Here is a 13,371-nt window from a genome sequence, read left to right as displayed (position 1 = left end):
ACCACGTATCGTCACCCTAAGGATCTGTAGCTTGTTTATTCTAAAAATATATCACAAATCGGCCTAATTCTTACCTCAAATATGCCATAAATACTGCAGTTTTGAATGTCGTGGCCGTCTCGTTGATTATGAATCTCCGTTTTAAAAGAGCGCAATTTTAGAGTGCGTGCGTTCCGTTTTCTTCGCGCAGCTAAAAAGGGAACCTTGCGATCGGCACCCCCTCCCCTCCATAGGTATACACGTGAATTTCACAGCATAGGTAATACATGTGAATTTCACAGGCCATAGGTAATACACGTGAATTTCACAGCAGCCATGCGTCGTTACTGAGCTGATGTGTTAGCTTGGTTTGTTTGAGTTTGATTTTCGTTTCTTCGTTTTTATTGTCTTTATAGCTAATGACACTTAATCCCGCGCGTACCTTTTCGTTCTATACGCAAACAGCCATGATAAGCAGGGTGCCGATGGGAAGGTGCCCTGCCGATAGGTGGTGCCCCAGGCAACCATACTTATTATTACTGTGACGTGACACTAAATCTAAACGTAATTAACCTCTAGTTAGTTAGTTAGTTTTTTTAGTTTTTAGATCTAGCATATTAGGGCATACATCAGTCATTTGCCAAAGAGGCTTTGCCTGGTATTTATTGGCAGCTGGCCTGGCTTTATGCCTTTAATACACAGGTTACAGTAGAAACACTGTTTTGTACAATGCATCTGTACAGCTCCACACAGAACAGCTCACAGTGGTGCAGTGCAGTGCATGCAAACGACATGACACTCCTTCCACTCGATTTCCTGTAGGAGCCACCAACAAAGCATAGCTCGTGTTACAGAATAAAATAACCACCAAAAACAATATCACTTCATTCTCCCTAATCTCTAGAGTCTAGGAACCATAATGTGATCAATTTACTCCCCTAAAAGATACTGGACACGCCTACAAATTAATGACTCTCGATATTTTACTCACCATTTGAATTCGCTGGATCACTATTTTTCTCAACACTGCCCCCACGCGGCATGTTTTGAATCAGTCTAACTCCGCTTCAATATGCGCACGCGCACTTGCATCAGGGTTGTTACACGGTTCATCGCACTTCCAGCGACAGCTGTTTTGCCTAGCAACCATTATTTACAAGGTAAGGCATGTTATCCACCATGCCTTGGCTGTGTACGACAACGTGACGTGGATGGCTCTTCTCTGCATGCTGGCATACTACAGTTCTGTACTGATTCCGCGCGCACACAGAGTAGGAACCGTTCTCGAACTATCAGAAGATCTTTATTGAAATTTCATGAACTGCCTGAGAATCTGAACTATTTATCGGACGTTTTAACACATACAAGCTCTCGTTTTTGCATCATTCACGATGGCAGCAGCAGCAGGAAAGAAACCCGAAAAAGACCCAGTAAATATCGTTCATCAAAATGCGATTCTGTGCGAGACGATAAAGAAGGAGAATCAATGCCAGAGGTTGTACACAAATTACAGCATCAACCCCTTCAAGAAAAGTGAGTACAATCATTAATAATCTTCAAAACCAAGATGACTAAGAGTGTTTGTAAAAAAAAAAAAGATTGTCTAGGCCTAACGTTAGTTTCTCACCTAGAGTCTAGACAAGAGCTACTTGTATTTGGCTTTGTTTCTGATTGTGATGGTGGACGGGAATTCGAGTTAAAACATGTATGTGTACGAAGTAAGAGTAACAAAGTTACTTTTACAAAAACGAACAAACATTGAATTAAATTTATACAGTAAAAGTTGTGTTGATTTGTGCTCCTATAGGCTATATTAACTGTGTTAGTAGTCTGACTCTCTGATATCCTTTTTATTTTCAGTGTACACATTGACTGGGAAACCCAACTCGTTGCATGATTCTGCTGATGGTGAAGAAGACGGTAAGAACAACAACCAAATTGTACCGCAGTTATGGGTAAACTTGGCCCCTTATTCAATTGTAAAGATGTGGGGACCACTGTAATGAAGCTACAAGTATTATTATTAGTAACAAGTAGGCCTAGTAGGTAGGGCCTATTGAAGAAGTAAATGATGCATTTGCCTTTAATCCTTTCCCTTCTTCATATATACTGTACAACAATGTGTGAATTAAGGTTCTGTAAATATTATAGGTCTATGTATTCTCCAGTTATTTTTAACCCATCAAAATCTTTGGTGGTGTTGCTGCAGAAATTATCATAGAGACATTAGGGGGTCTAACTTGCCCTGATGTACTGAGTGTCTAGGCCTATTGGTAATTTTTGACTTGGTCACATACATTGTATCTCAAATTGCATAAAGAAAACTCACAAAAGAATAGACTTCTACTAAAATCAATCCAGATTTGCTACTTTAAAAGAGAATCAGGCACTTTGCGAATATATAATGTTCTTTAAGATGCCAATTCAAAATTATGCATGATACAGTATGTACATGTACAACTGTAGGCAATTAATTAATCTAACGTTACAACTACAAATGTACTAAACAAGGCTTTGGAAAATGTAGCAATTTTAAATGAACTACATTAGGACTGGGATGAAAGAAAATATTTTGTTCAACACATGACATCAAAGCAGTGAATTACTGGTTGTAATTGTGATATCAAAACTGCAAACAGAAATATTTGTACCGGTACTGTGACTTGTTCATGTGCAACATTAGAGCTACAGTTGTCTTGTAGTGAGATGCCGGGGGGGGGGGGGGGGGGGGGGGGGGGATGTGGCAAGAAGCTTTCATAAATTACATAGAAATAAACTGGCTTAATAGGTCCTCGGTCTTTTCTGTTGTTTATTTTTCCGTCAAGATGAAGGATATGTCATGAGATGCTTGACTTTTAGATTTTTGCTGTTTGTATGGTATTATACTTAGAAGTGCCCTTTCTCAATTTTATGTACTGTATATCCTTGCAACCCTGTTCCATAAAATCAACAAACAGTTGCCAGACATGGATTTTTTGTTAAGGGCAGATTGTTCTGAAAGAGCAGATTTTAAGCTTTAAAATGATGGTATAACTCAATTCAAATGGACTCTCCTAACCTACACTGACTTTTGTACAAGCATCCAACATTGGAAAGAAAGCCCACACTATGGAAATAAGTGTACTGAGAAAAGAGGCTGTGAAGTAAAGGGGCAATTCAAGCTTGTCATCTTACCAAGCCATGCTTTGTGCAATGAATCTGACAAAAAACAGGATGTTGTACAATTCCATAGCAGCAACAATGAAAGGATTAGCAGCTTTAAATTGCATGCTTTGTTAGCACATTCTATGTGTGATGGATACCAACGTTTTAAGCAGTTAGCATCACCCTTTCAGGAGTTATAGAGTTGAAGTGAAGACTAAGAGTGTGTAAAGGGTTTCAATGAAAAAAAACTCCTCTAAGGATACAAACAATCACAATATTCTTTTTAAAAAAAAGTTTTCTAGAAAAGCTGCTCACACACAATTTTCTAGATTCATTTTATGATCCCAAACTGTAGAATAATATACATGTAGAAGAATTGCTCATTCATAAAATGTGAAAAACTCAAGATTGACTTGGTTGAACAGTTTCACCTATTTTGAGCTCTCGCATAAAATCAGGGCGTCCGACTCTACATGTACAGTATGTTGATTTTGTGATGCGCCATCATGCAAATAACGCTTGCTCCATGCCTTGCCTTGTGTTACTGTAAGTGCTGTCAATCTTGAATGAAACTTATGTATTGATCATGTAGCCATCCTACACAGCAAAATTATAATTTGTCCATGACATGTCTTGTTGGTATTGTATAAACTGTGAAATGTTTCCATGATCTCCCTCTTTCTGCATTCCCTCCAAAAGCTTGCCAAACTTTTGGGTGTGGTTGGTTGGGTCAGCTGTCTATGTGTTTTTGAAACACTACACTATGATGTCATATTTTAGTCCAGTGTGTGATTTTTTTGTGTCTCCTCAAGAGATACATTTTGCTCAGGCAAAACAATGTGGGTGATTTAACTAGTTTAATCTTTAACTATAATGCGAATAATCCTTCCTTTCCTTTTACCTCCAAGTTCTCATCCACTATTCCTGTGTTATGTTTACCTCCTTCAGACAACTTCCTCAGGATAATCAAAAGGTCGTACCAAGAACCAGTCAAGAAGTTTGAATTCCCCCAAACAGAAGCCCAAGAAGTTGGCTGGTACTATAAACCTCTGGTAAGTACATTGAACAATACAGACTGAAATGCAAAACTCCCAAATAATTCTATGTACATGTATCTACAATGTAGGACATTACGGACAGGCCATTCTGAACTGAGAACAGTAATTAGTCAATGCCCAGAATTCTTAAAGGTATTTAAATCAAATGCAAAGTTTGACTGCATAAATGCACATCACACCTCAAATACTGTACTTATGGACAAACATCCAATATGGAAAGGATGCAGATCATAAGTCATGTGTGTTATGTGGACATCATTTGTAAGTTAAACAGATTCCCCTCAATGCTACTAAAGGCATGGAGGTCAAATTTAGTGCTACAGTATACTGTGAAAATCCTCATCTTGATTGCATAATTGCCCTAGATACAGTGTATATACCATGAAGATCAGCAAACACTGTATTGCATCGTATTCCAATGCACATACATGTATTTTATGTGTTTTACAAATCCTCATTAAATACTATGATGCTATCTACAATGTGTATATTTATGAAGACAACCTTAGAATGAACACTCCGAGTGTTCATTTTCATTTCCTCTGTCTTTGTCGATCCCACATATTTCAATGAGAGGATTATTTCATTTTCTGAATATTTGTGGCATTCAATCTCGCCGGGATTACTGTCATTCACTATTCAAATATTCTCCTTGTCTATGATTTACTCTGCAGTTGGCCCAAGACCGTGGCGACAGGCGCATCAACTTTCCAAGACAAAACTCCGAAATCACAAAGTACATGGATGAAGCGTGGAAGCAAAAAGAGCAGCAGGAGAATCTGCAATAGTGCCAGGGATGTTTGCAATATTGAGACTATAGTTTAAACTCACTAATATCTTAGGTTATTTACACAAGTTTGGCCTTTTACCGGTTGGGCAGGCATTGAACTTGAAAATTGGACTCTTGTAGCCTGGTACTCTGCATCATTTATTCCAAGTGCATGTCTGTGCATGTACATGTACAAGTAGGAACAACAATCTCTTGGATACGAGTGGTGTCTGTAGCTACATTTGATCTGCAATTGTGTTCTGTGAAATATCCATGCTCAAAGTAGCATGCTTTGTGTTCACATCATATGTTGAGAATAACATCAATAATAGAAAACAAAACCTGCAACCAAAGAAGAAAAAAAGAAACCCAGCAACAATGACAATGAATAGTAGGGCATCTTCATGGTATGTATAGAGGTCTGAAGAACTGCCCTGTTTTGACAAGCTACTATGTATTTTACAATAGTGTACTTGCCTCATTCATGGCTCTTTGATGTTGTTTTGTGCTACCTGTTCTACAGGCATTTAAAGTTTTGAAGCATCTTGGCAATGATTGACTCTATGCAATGCAGTACCTCCGCAGTTGTTAAAATAGCTACACTGGGTTTGATTCCCCAAAGTCGAAGCGTCATTTTTATCGATCTAGTTATGCCTGAATGTCCACAGGCCTGTTTTCAGAATAGATCTTTGTTCCACGATGTAATTATTGTCATCATTATTAGTTTGGTTATGCAGTTGAAAATGTATTCAATCCCTTTAAACCTTCATCATGAAGCTAGGTTTCTGTTCATACCGAATATGTATATTTGCACTGTCCTATTCATATTTGTGTATTTTTTTTCCCTCATTACCTAGTAAAAGTGTAGGAACTTGTAAGAAAAAGAAATGCTTGCTCATATCATTTTGTGGGCACAGTGAACTCGGTTTCTATAGATGCGAGACTTGGTGAATTCTTCCGTAGAAGTTACGATGGCACTGCAATGATATAACCATTTCAGTGAGAACAGTTTGGCACGTACACATGTGTAGGCTGTGCAGTACTAGATGTAAAGAGCATGTTGAAAATCTGCAATGCAAAAGATATGCAAGAGTAAGTGCTCAATGAGTGTGCTACATCAAATGTAACAAGACCAGATCAGCATTGTGAATACAGTGCACTCCCATTATAATAAACATGTTTATAACAAAATGCTCATAACAAGATAAAATGAAGTAAAAAGTCAGGTCAAAAGATTATCATGTAATATACATTTGTGTACTTTACTGTTCAGCCGTAACAAAATTTCGAAATGACGAGACAAAAGAAACACTATGGTCTCAAAGACTTTGTTGTAACAGGAGTGCACTATATCTGAGCAGACACTGCTATTTTCAGTGGTGCCACAGTCATGTGACTACACATTCAGAAATGTATGAAGCAGAAATTTGTAATGAAAGTCTGTCATATCACCAGTGTGTAATTGTGTAAGCATCAGTCTGCATTCTGAAGCACTTGCAACTGAAGCCTTACAATACAATACGACACAGTTGATGTTTATTACGCTCTTCTCATATACATGTAAAGGCTAAGAGCACATACAAACTTTAAAATTTTCAATTTCCTTTCAGACATAATAAATCTTGATGCCAATGCTGGATTAAGTGGTTAGAACTGACTATCTAAGATTTCAAGACTTGTTCCACATACAATGTATTTCATACTGATGCCATAGAAAAATGCCAAGAATCGGTACTGCGACACATACTTGACTTCAAATTGAACAAATGACATATTGGTGATTGCAATACAGTATAATTACTATGCATCAATACTGCAGAGGAATTCAATTTCTTTTCCTCCTTCGTCCCTCTTGTGCCTGGAAAACTCTAATCCCTGCTGCAGTACTTCTCACTCCTGTTTATAATAGTGTAAAGTGTTGTAAATACATCATATATTATAAGCTATGCCAATGTCAATAAATTGCTTTCATTTTGTTATTAAAGACAATGACTCACTGTTATTCATGAACTTTTTGTCAAGGATAAAAATCTATTTAACAGATATTGTCCCCTAACAATGAAATATAAGCCTTCCGTTTCGTTTTTTTGTTTTTAACCATAATGAAAGAGGTATAATATCAAAGGATTACATTCCTAGAAGCGTGCAGAGCCAAGGGAAAACATAATGCCGTGGTCAACATAAGATTCTTCCTGCACACATCTTAACTTACTTTGTAATTTTCCACGAAACTTTTTTTATTTCAACCATTTTGAGATATCTGCAATTAAAAAAAAAACAATGACAATAAAACAAGATAATTTCATAAACTTAAAGAATATTCCTTGTTATGCAACAAGTGAGGTATTATTGGAAAGGTTTTATTTTGCTCTATCTGATGATGGACTTCTAAAGTTACGCTTAACCAATGTTGGGATCAAATTCTTGATTTGTACACCACAAACTAGAATCAAAATAAAAATGCATTATCTCCTTCATATGGTTTATTTTTTGTTCACATTTTGAAATTTATTCGTCAAATATTCTGTATTTGACACATACGTATGGTGCATTATCATGTTACTTGTATGAAGTCAGTGATCATACAAAGAAGAAAAGTCTGGATAAAGCCAACTGTGGCAATATAACCATTTACAATTTTTTAACTGTTTAGTCTTTCTAAAAATATTTTCCTTGTAATGATTTAGCGGAAATTATATATCAATCTATAAAGTTTTAAGCATCTGTTAAATTCATATCGGCCGAAAACAGTATGTTGTTGAAATTATATGGCTTGCATGATGACGCATCACACATGTTTGTGTCAAACACAGAGCATTCAAAAAATAAATTTGTAAACAACACATCTCTCCCATCTCTCAGTGGGGCTGCATGTGTTGCAGTGTCTCTAGTTCTACAAATGTGCACATTTATGCAGCAACCTATTAGTCTAGCAGCCAGAAAGGGTCCCCGTGCACCCCCCCTAAAACAAAATTCTACGATATGTTCGAAGATCGTCAGAACCTGTATTTTCCGAATCCAGTTGTCGCCAGCGGAAAAAAAGGTTGCGCGCTCGTCTAATTTGCATATTTCTAAGATGGCCGCCGCCCGTTGCTAGGAGACGGATTATTTTTGAATAACTTTAGTTAGGAATAACAAATTACCATAAAAATGGTATCATTTTGAAGAGAATTAAATTTCCTACAAGCTGATACCCCATTTGATGGGATAAATAGATGTTGTCATGAAATATTAAGGAAGGAATTATGTTTTTTAGCATTTTTCTAAAAAGATACGGAATTTGGTTATAATGTTCTTTTCCATACATTAAATATGCATTTACAAATAACATTTGAATTTTCCTATAATTATCCCCAAAACATAGCTATTATCATGTGAAAACGGCTTTCCAATACATCAATTCCTTTAAAAGTTACACGACATTAAAGGGGATATGGTTCAATAGATTTTACAGCAATATTGAAGGGTTACAATGTCTCCGCGCGCAATTGCGTAGGTTCTATATGTGGGGTTTGTTGTAGATCACTGCTATCTATTGATCAAATCTCATCGAAATCGGCGAAGAAAGAACGAAAAATTACACTTTCTATTCCTTATATGAAATAAGAATGTTTTTTTTTTCTATTCTGTGTTACCAAACTCAATCCATTCAGCTTCCCATATGAACAGTTTCTTGTCTTTTTGGATTCCCTCCAAGAACGTGAAATTAATCACAACTTATCTGATATTAAAAAGTTAAAGAAAAATAATTACGTGACAGTTTCCTGTTATTATAAGATTAAAGTGAAAAAAAGAAGAATCTTATGCTAAAAGCGCTAAGAAATAAAGAACTTGTTAAATGGCCTTTCAGAGTTTAAAATGAAACATGGCTATCTTATTTTTTCATAACAAAATGAAGGGAAGTATCTGTGTAGTTCATGTCGGCCCATACTGGGTTACATCATAAATTCTTCAGAAATGGTCCCCGTGCACCCCCCCCCCCAAAAAAAATCTACGATAGGTCAAAGGTCAAAGATCAAGTGAATACATGCTCTCCTATTCATCCAATTAAACCTAGGTCAAGGAAGGTGACCATTCAACACATTTGTGACAAACATGCCATTATAATATTTTGCCAATTTTGTGAAAATGTAATCACACATTGTCCACATGTACTATAGACCTATTAGGAGAATCATGCATTATGGCGGAGGCATACCAGTCATCATAGCGACATTTCTAGTTTAATATTACAACGAAGATTACGACTACTATTAGCAGTTGGTAATTAAGTGGTGTACGAAGACTAACTCAAACAATACATCATTATTTGAGTGGCTATAATATACAATTGATAAAAACCCAATAAATCTGTTTTTTCAGGTTATACAGTGCGTATCAAAAAAAGGTAATCCAACTTTGGCGGGCTACTACTTTATAATTGTCAGCTATGGAGAGCTCAATGTTTTAATTCTAATGATATCACAAACCATCGAAAGCTATGCTGCCGGCTGAAAGCAATAACAAATTTACTTCTTGTATATTATAGAAAGAATGGCCACGCGAAAGTAACAAGATTAATGCTCTGTTACTGGGAATTTGAAAACGATAATGACATTGTTTCCATTCCTGTTGTGTCGTTGGTTGTTAGGCGTGTTTCCTTTCAAAGAGTGAAAGTAGTAATATAGTAGGTTAATAGATGTCGGCGTTAAAGCTTGTACAATATAACAATATTGGTCACAGTTTATTATTCCGAAGGTTCATTTTTTTCCCCCAAAGGTTTGTTATTCCGGAGGTTCGTCATGATATAGATAAACGGGCCTAAATTTGTTATTGCTGAAAGCAATAACAAATTTACTTCTTGTATATCATAGAAAGAAAGGCCACGCGAAAGCAACAAGATTAAATGCCCTGTTACTGGGAATTTGAAAACGATAATGACATTGTTTCCATTCAAAATTCAAAATGGTCACCTTCCTTGACCTATAGGTCTAATTGGATGAATAGGAGAGCATGTATTTGGGGATTTTAGGACTTTAACTTGACTTTGGCCCTTTCATAAGTTTATGCATTAAGTAATTTTCAAGGTATGGAGAAAAAGTGCAATTTTTGTATTGAGTAGAAAATTGTTACCATTTTCATCTGGCCTTTGACCCTAAAATTCATAAGAGAATTACTGTCAGGCAGAACATGCATAAATATGTACTAAGTTTCAAGATACCATGAGCCACTTCCGAGACATGGAGGAAGAAGCAAGTTCAGCACTTTCTCTTGATCTTTGATCTTTGACCTTTTTGGCAAAAAAAAAAAAGAAATTGCCGGAGAATCTCTATTTTGGGTTATACATGCATACACCAAGTTTAAGTCCTGCTGGCATTGCATAAATATGAGGGAAATAATAAAATTTTGAAGTGTTGCCCTTGACCTTTGACCCCATGAACCCCAAATTCCCTAGATAATCACTTCCAGTCAGTACATGCATAATGTATACTATGTTCCATGAAGATACCTTGAACAATATCCAAGATACAGAGAAAAAAAAGATAACATTTTAACATTTTCAATTGACCTTTTCACATTTGACCTTAACCTTATGACCCCAAACTTTTACCAGTGAATTTTAATTGGGTAATACCTGTATACACTAAGTTTCAAGAAAATATCTTTAGGCATTGCAGAGATATGAGGGAAATAGTGAAATTTTAAGCATTTGACCTCGACCTTTTGACTTTTGACCTTGAGCATGTGCACCCAAAAGTTGATAGGCAGAATTTCACCCCCAATACACATACATGCCAAATTTCAGGGTTTTTTTTTTTTTGTTTTGTTTTGTTACGCTGTCCACAAAATTCATTACGGACGGAGAGAAGGACGGACAACCCGAAAACATAATGCCTCCGACACCACTTCTTGGCGGAGGCATACAAAAGACTCTAGATTACATAGGTGAAGTAATCTTTGAAGATATGTAAATATTGATATGTACGGTATTGAAACTGTCGTGTTGATTATCCTTATGGTACGTTACCACTCTCGTGGAATTCACTAAGCTGGGTCCACTTTCTCGATTCGCCCGAAATCGTGGTCTTACTCGGGGACTAATCGTGCTGATCATCAGATAATAAAATCTTGATGTCAGTCAAAGACATTGTGTTGATCGTAGTAATTTTTCGAACAGTCCAATAATTCTTCTACGATCAACACGATTACCACCATAGACCTCAAGATGTGATAAGCCATGATAAGATCACCACGGTCACTCGTAGACTAAGAATCGATTTGTGGTAGATAGTATACATGTATTAGCATATCGAGACTCGCGACAATGGCAACCTAGTGAAAGTGTTTAACGTGCAATGTCAATAATCTTTTGGGTATCGATCATGCACATTTATAGTTACTCTATCTAAAAAGGACCGACGGACGAGTAGGGCATGGATATCTGAAAACATTGGATGGTGTATCTAATTCATGCATGAGTTGTTATTCCAGCGGAACTTACATGCGCTCTATAAAGTGGATTGCACGTCAGATGCGCCTATAGCAGATACACTTCAAATCATTTTAGCAAATTTATCTAATTATAATAGATGTCTAATTTCTGTGGAAAACATGAAAATATTGTATTCGTTGTGGTTAAACATTTACACTCTGAATATGTCTAATGTTTAACACATTAGTCATACACAAACATCCTTGAACACAAACACACACAACACAAAAGTATACAAACCTGCATAAATATAAACGTGATTGATATATATATATATATATATATATATATATATATATATATATAGATATAGATATATTATATATACATAGTTATAGTATATACATGCACACATACATACATACACGCATGCATGGTTAATGTTCCCTCAGACATTTCCCTCATGTTTTATAGATCCATGCATTAAGGTCTACTTAACCATAACATTTTTTTTCTCTCTCTCTCATTTTTGTATAATATTGATTATTAGTCACTCCTAACGGATTTAACAACCAAGTTTACGTTGTATTGCATTTAAATCAACCCATGTAATAAAGTTAAGTGCATGAAATCATTTTTTATTAAAAAAAACACAGAATTTGAAAGCGACTGGATTTGACTTGCAACTATTCGTTTTTATCAATGCCATTCCTTGGTATTTGTAATCTATCTATTAGTTTCTTGGCAATAATAAACGTATGAGCAATATGTTTAAAAACCATCAGGCGAACCACCAAAGAATGAGAACACGTATGTGCGATCTTATCTTAAAAAAATAAATTGATTTCATGCTAGAGCATGGTGAGAAATATTTCGCTTGTGCGGTATACATGTAACTCTTATTTCGACATCTAAATAAAGCATTCGAGTGTGATGTTCCATGAATGCATTAATGGCGTATTGAATAAATTCACGAAATTCACGACTGAGCTCATTTCCCCTGCATGAATGCCTGTGTGTGATATTGGAGGTGTGAGTATGTGTGTGAAGATGATCAGAAGAATGAGAGTTGATGAAGAGAAGTTTGATTAATATCGATATGTTGGAAACCCCTATCCAGGTAAGCCCGTTTCGGCCGTCATGAAATTACACCTCTCGTAAGGCCTTCATTCTATTTGATGAAAAAAGACGTAAACTAAAAGTGAAGCTGAGTAGATCAAAGGTGATAGCGAATAAAAAATTTAATTTGCTTTCATATTCCACAATATTTAATGATATCTAATCAATAATTTGGATGTAAGAAGTGATAGGGTCTCATACTTGCAATGATTATTATAGTATTACACGCGTTACGCAAGTGCGGCCGTCGACATTACCCTTAAATTTCTGTATAACCGTATTGAACCTTTTCCCTTTAATGTCGTGTAACTTTTAAAGGAATTGGTGTATCGAATAGCCGCTTTCACATGATAATACTTATTTATGGGGTTTAACTTAAAGAAAATTCCGATGTTATTTGTAAACAGAAATTAAATGTATGGAAAAAACATTACTGAAACCTGTATTTCTTGGGAAAAATGTAACAAAAGAAAAATCCTTCCTTAGTATTTCATAACAACAACTATTTATTACATAAAACGGGGTATTAACTTGTAGGAAATCTAATTCTCTTTAATATGATACCATTTTTATGGTAATTTGATATTCTTAACTAAAGTTATTCAAAAATAATCCGTATCCTAGCAACGGTCGGCGGCCATCCTAGAAGTATGCAAATTAGACGCACGCGCAACCCTTTTTCCGCTGGCGACAAGCAGATTCGCAAAATACAGGTTCTGACGATCTTCGAACACATCGTAGATTTTTTTTTTTTTTTTTTTGGGGGGGGGGGGGGGTGCACGGGGACCATTTCTGAAGAATAGTAACCCAGTATGGGCCGACATGAACTACACAGATACTTCCCTTCATTTTGTTATGAAAAAAATAAGATAGCCATGTTTCATTTTAAA

General features: G+C 36.1%; 1 protein-coding gene across 1 annotated transcript; it reads left to right on the top strand.

The window, feature by feature from the left end:
- Positions 1 to 1,317: 1,317 nt before the first annotated feature.
- On the top strand, positions 1,318 to 5,433 carry LOC139739210 (cilia- and flagella-associated protein 144-like). Its single transcript, XM_071649823.1, has 4 exons — positions 1,318 to 1,512; positions 1,840 to 1,899; positions 4,072 to 4,175; positions 4,856 to 5,433. Exons 1-4 carry the CDS (start codon positions 1,371 to 1,373, stop codon positions 4,967 to 4,969), a joined length of 420 nt encoding a protein of 139 aa, XP_071505924.1. The 5' UTR covers positions 1,318 to 1,370; the 3' UTR covers positions 4,970 to 5,433.
- The last annotated feature ends 7,938 nt before the right edge of the window (positions 5,434 to 13,371 follow it).

The sequence above is a fragment of the Diadema antillarum genome, unplaced genomic scaffold, assembly GCF_040938485.1.
Source record: "Diadema antillarum isolate AM-2024a unplaced genomic scaffold, OU_Dant_1.0 seq00000788_RagTag, whole genome shotgun sequence".
Classification (NCBI taxonomy): domain Eukaryota; kingdom Metazoa; phylum Echinodermata; class Echinoidea; order Diadematoida; family Diadematidae; genus Diadema; species Diadema antillarum.
Note: the sequence above shows the minus strand (reverse complement) of the source record. Positions and strands in the feature narration are given on the sequence as shown.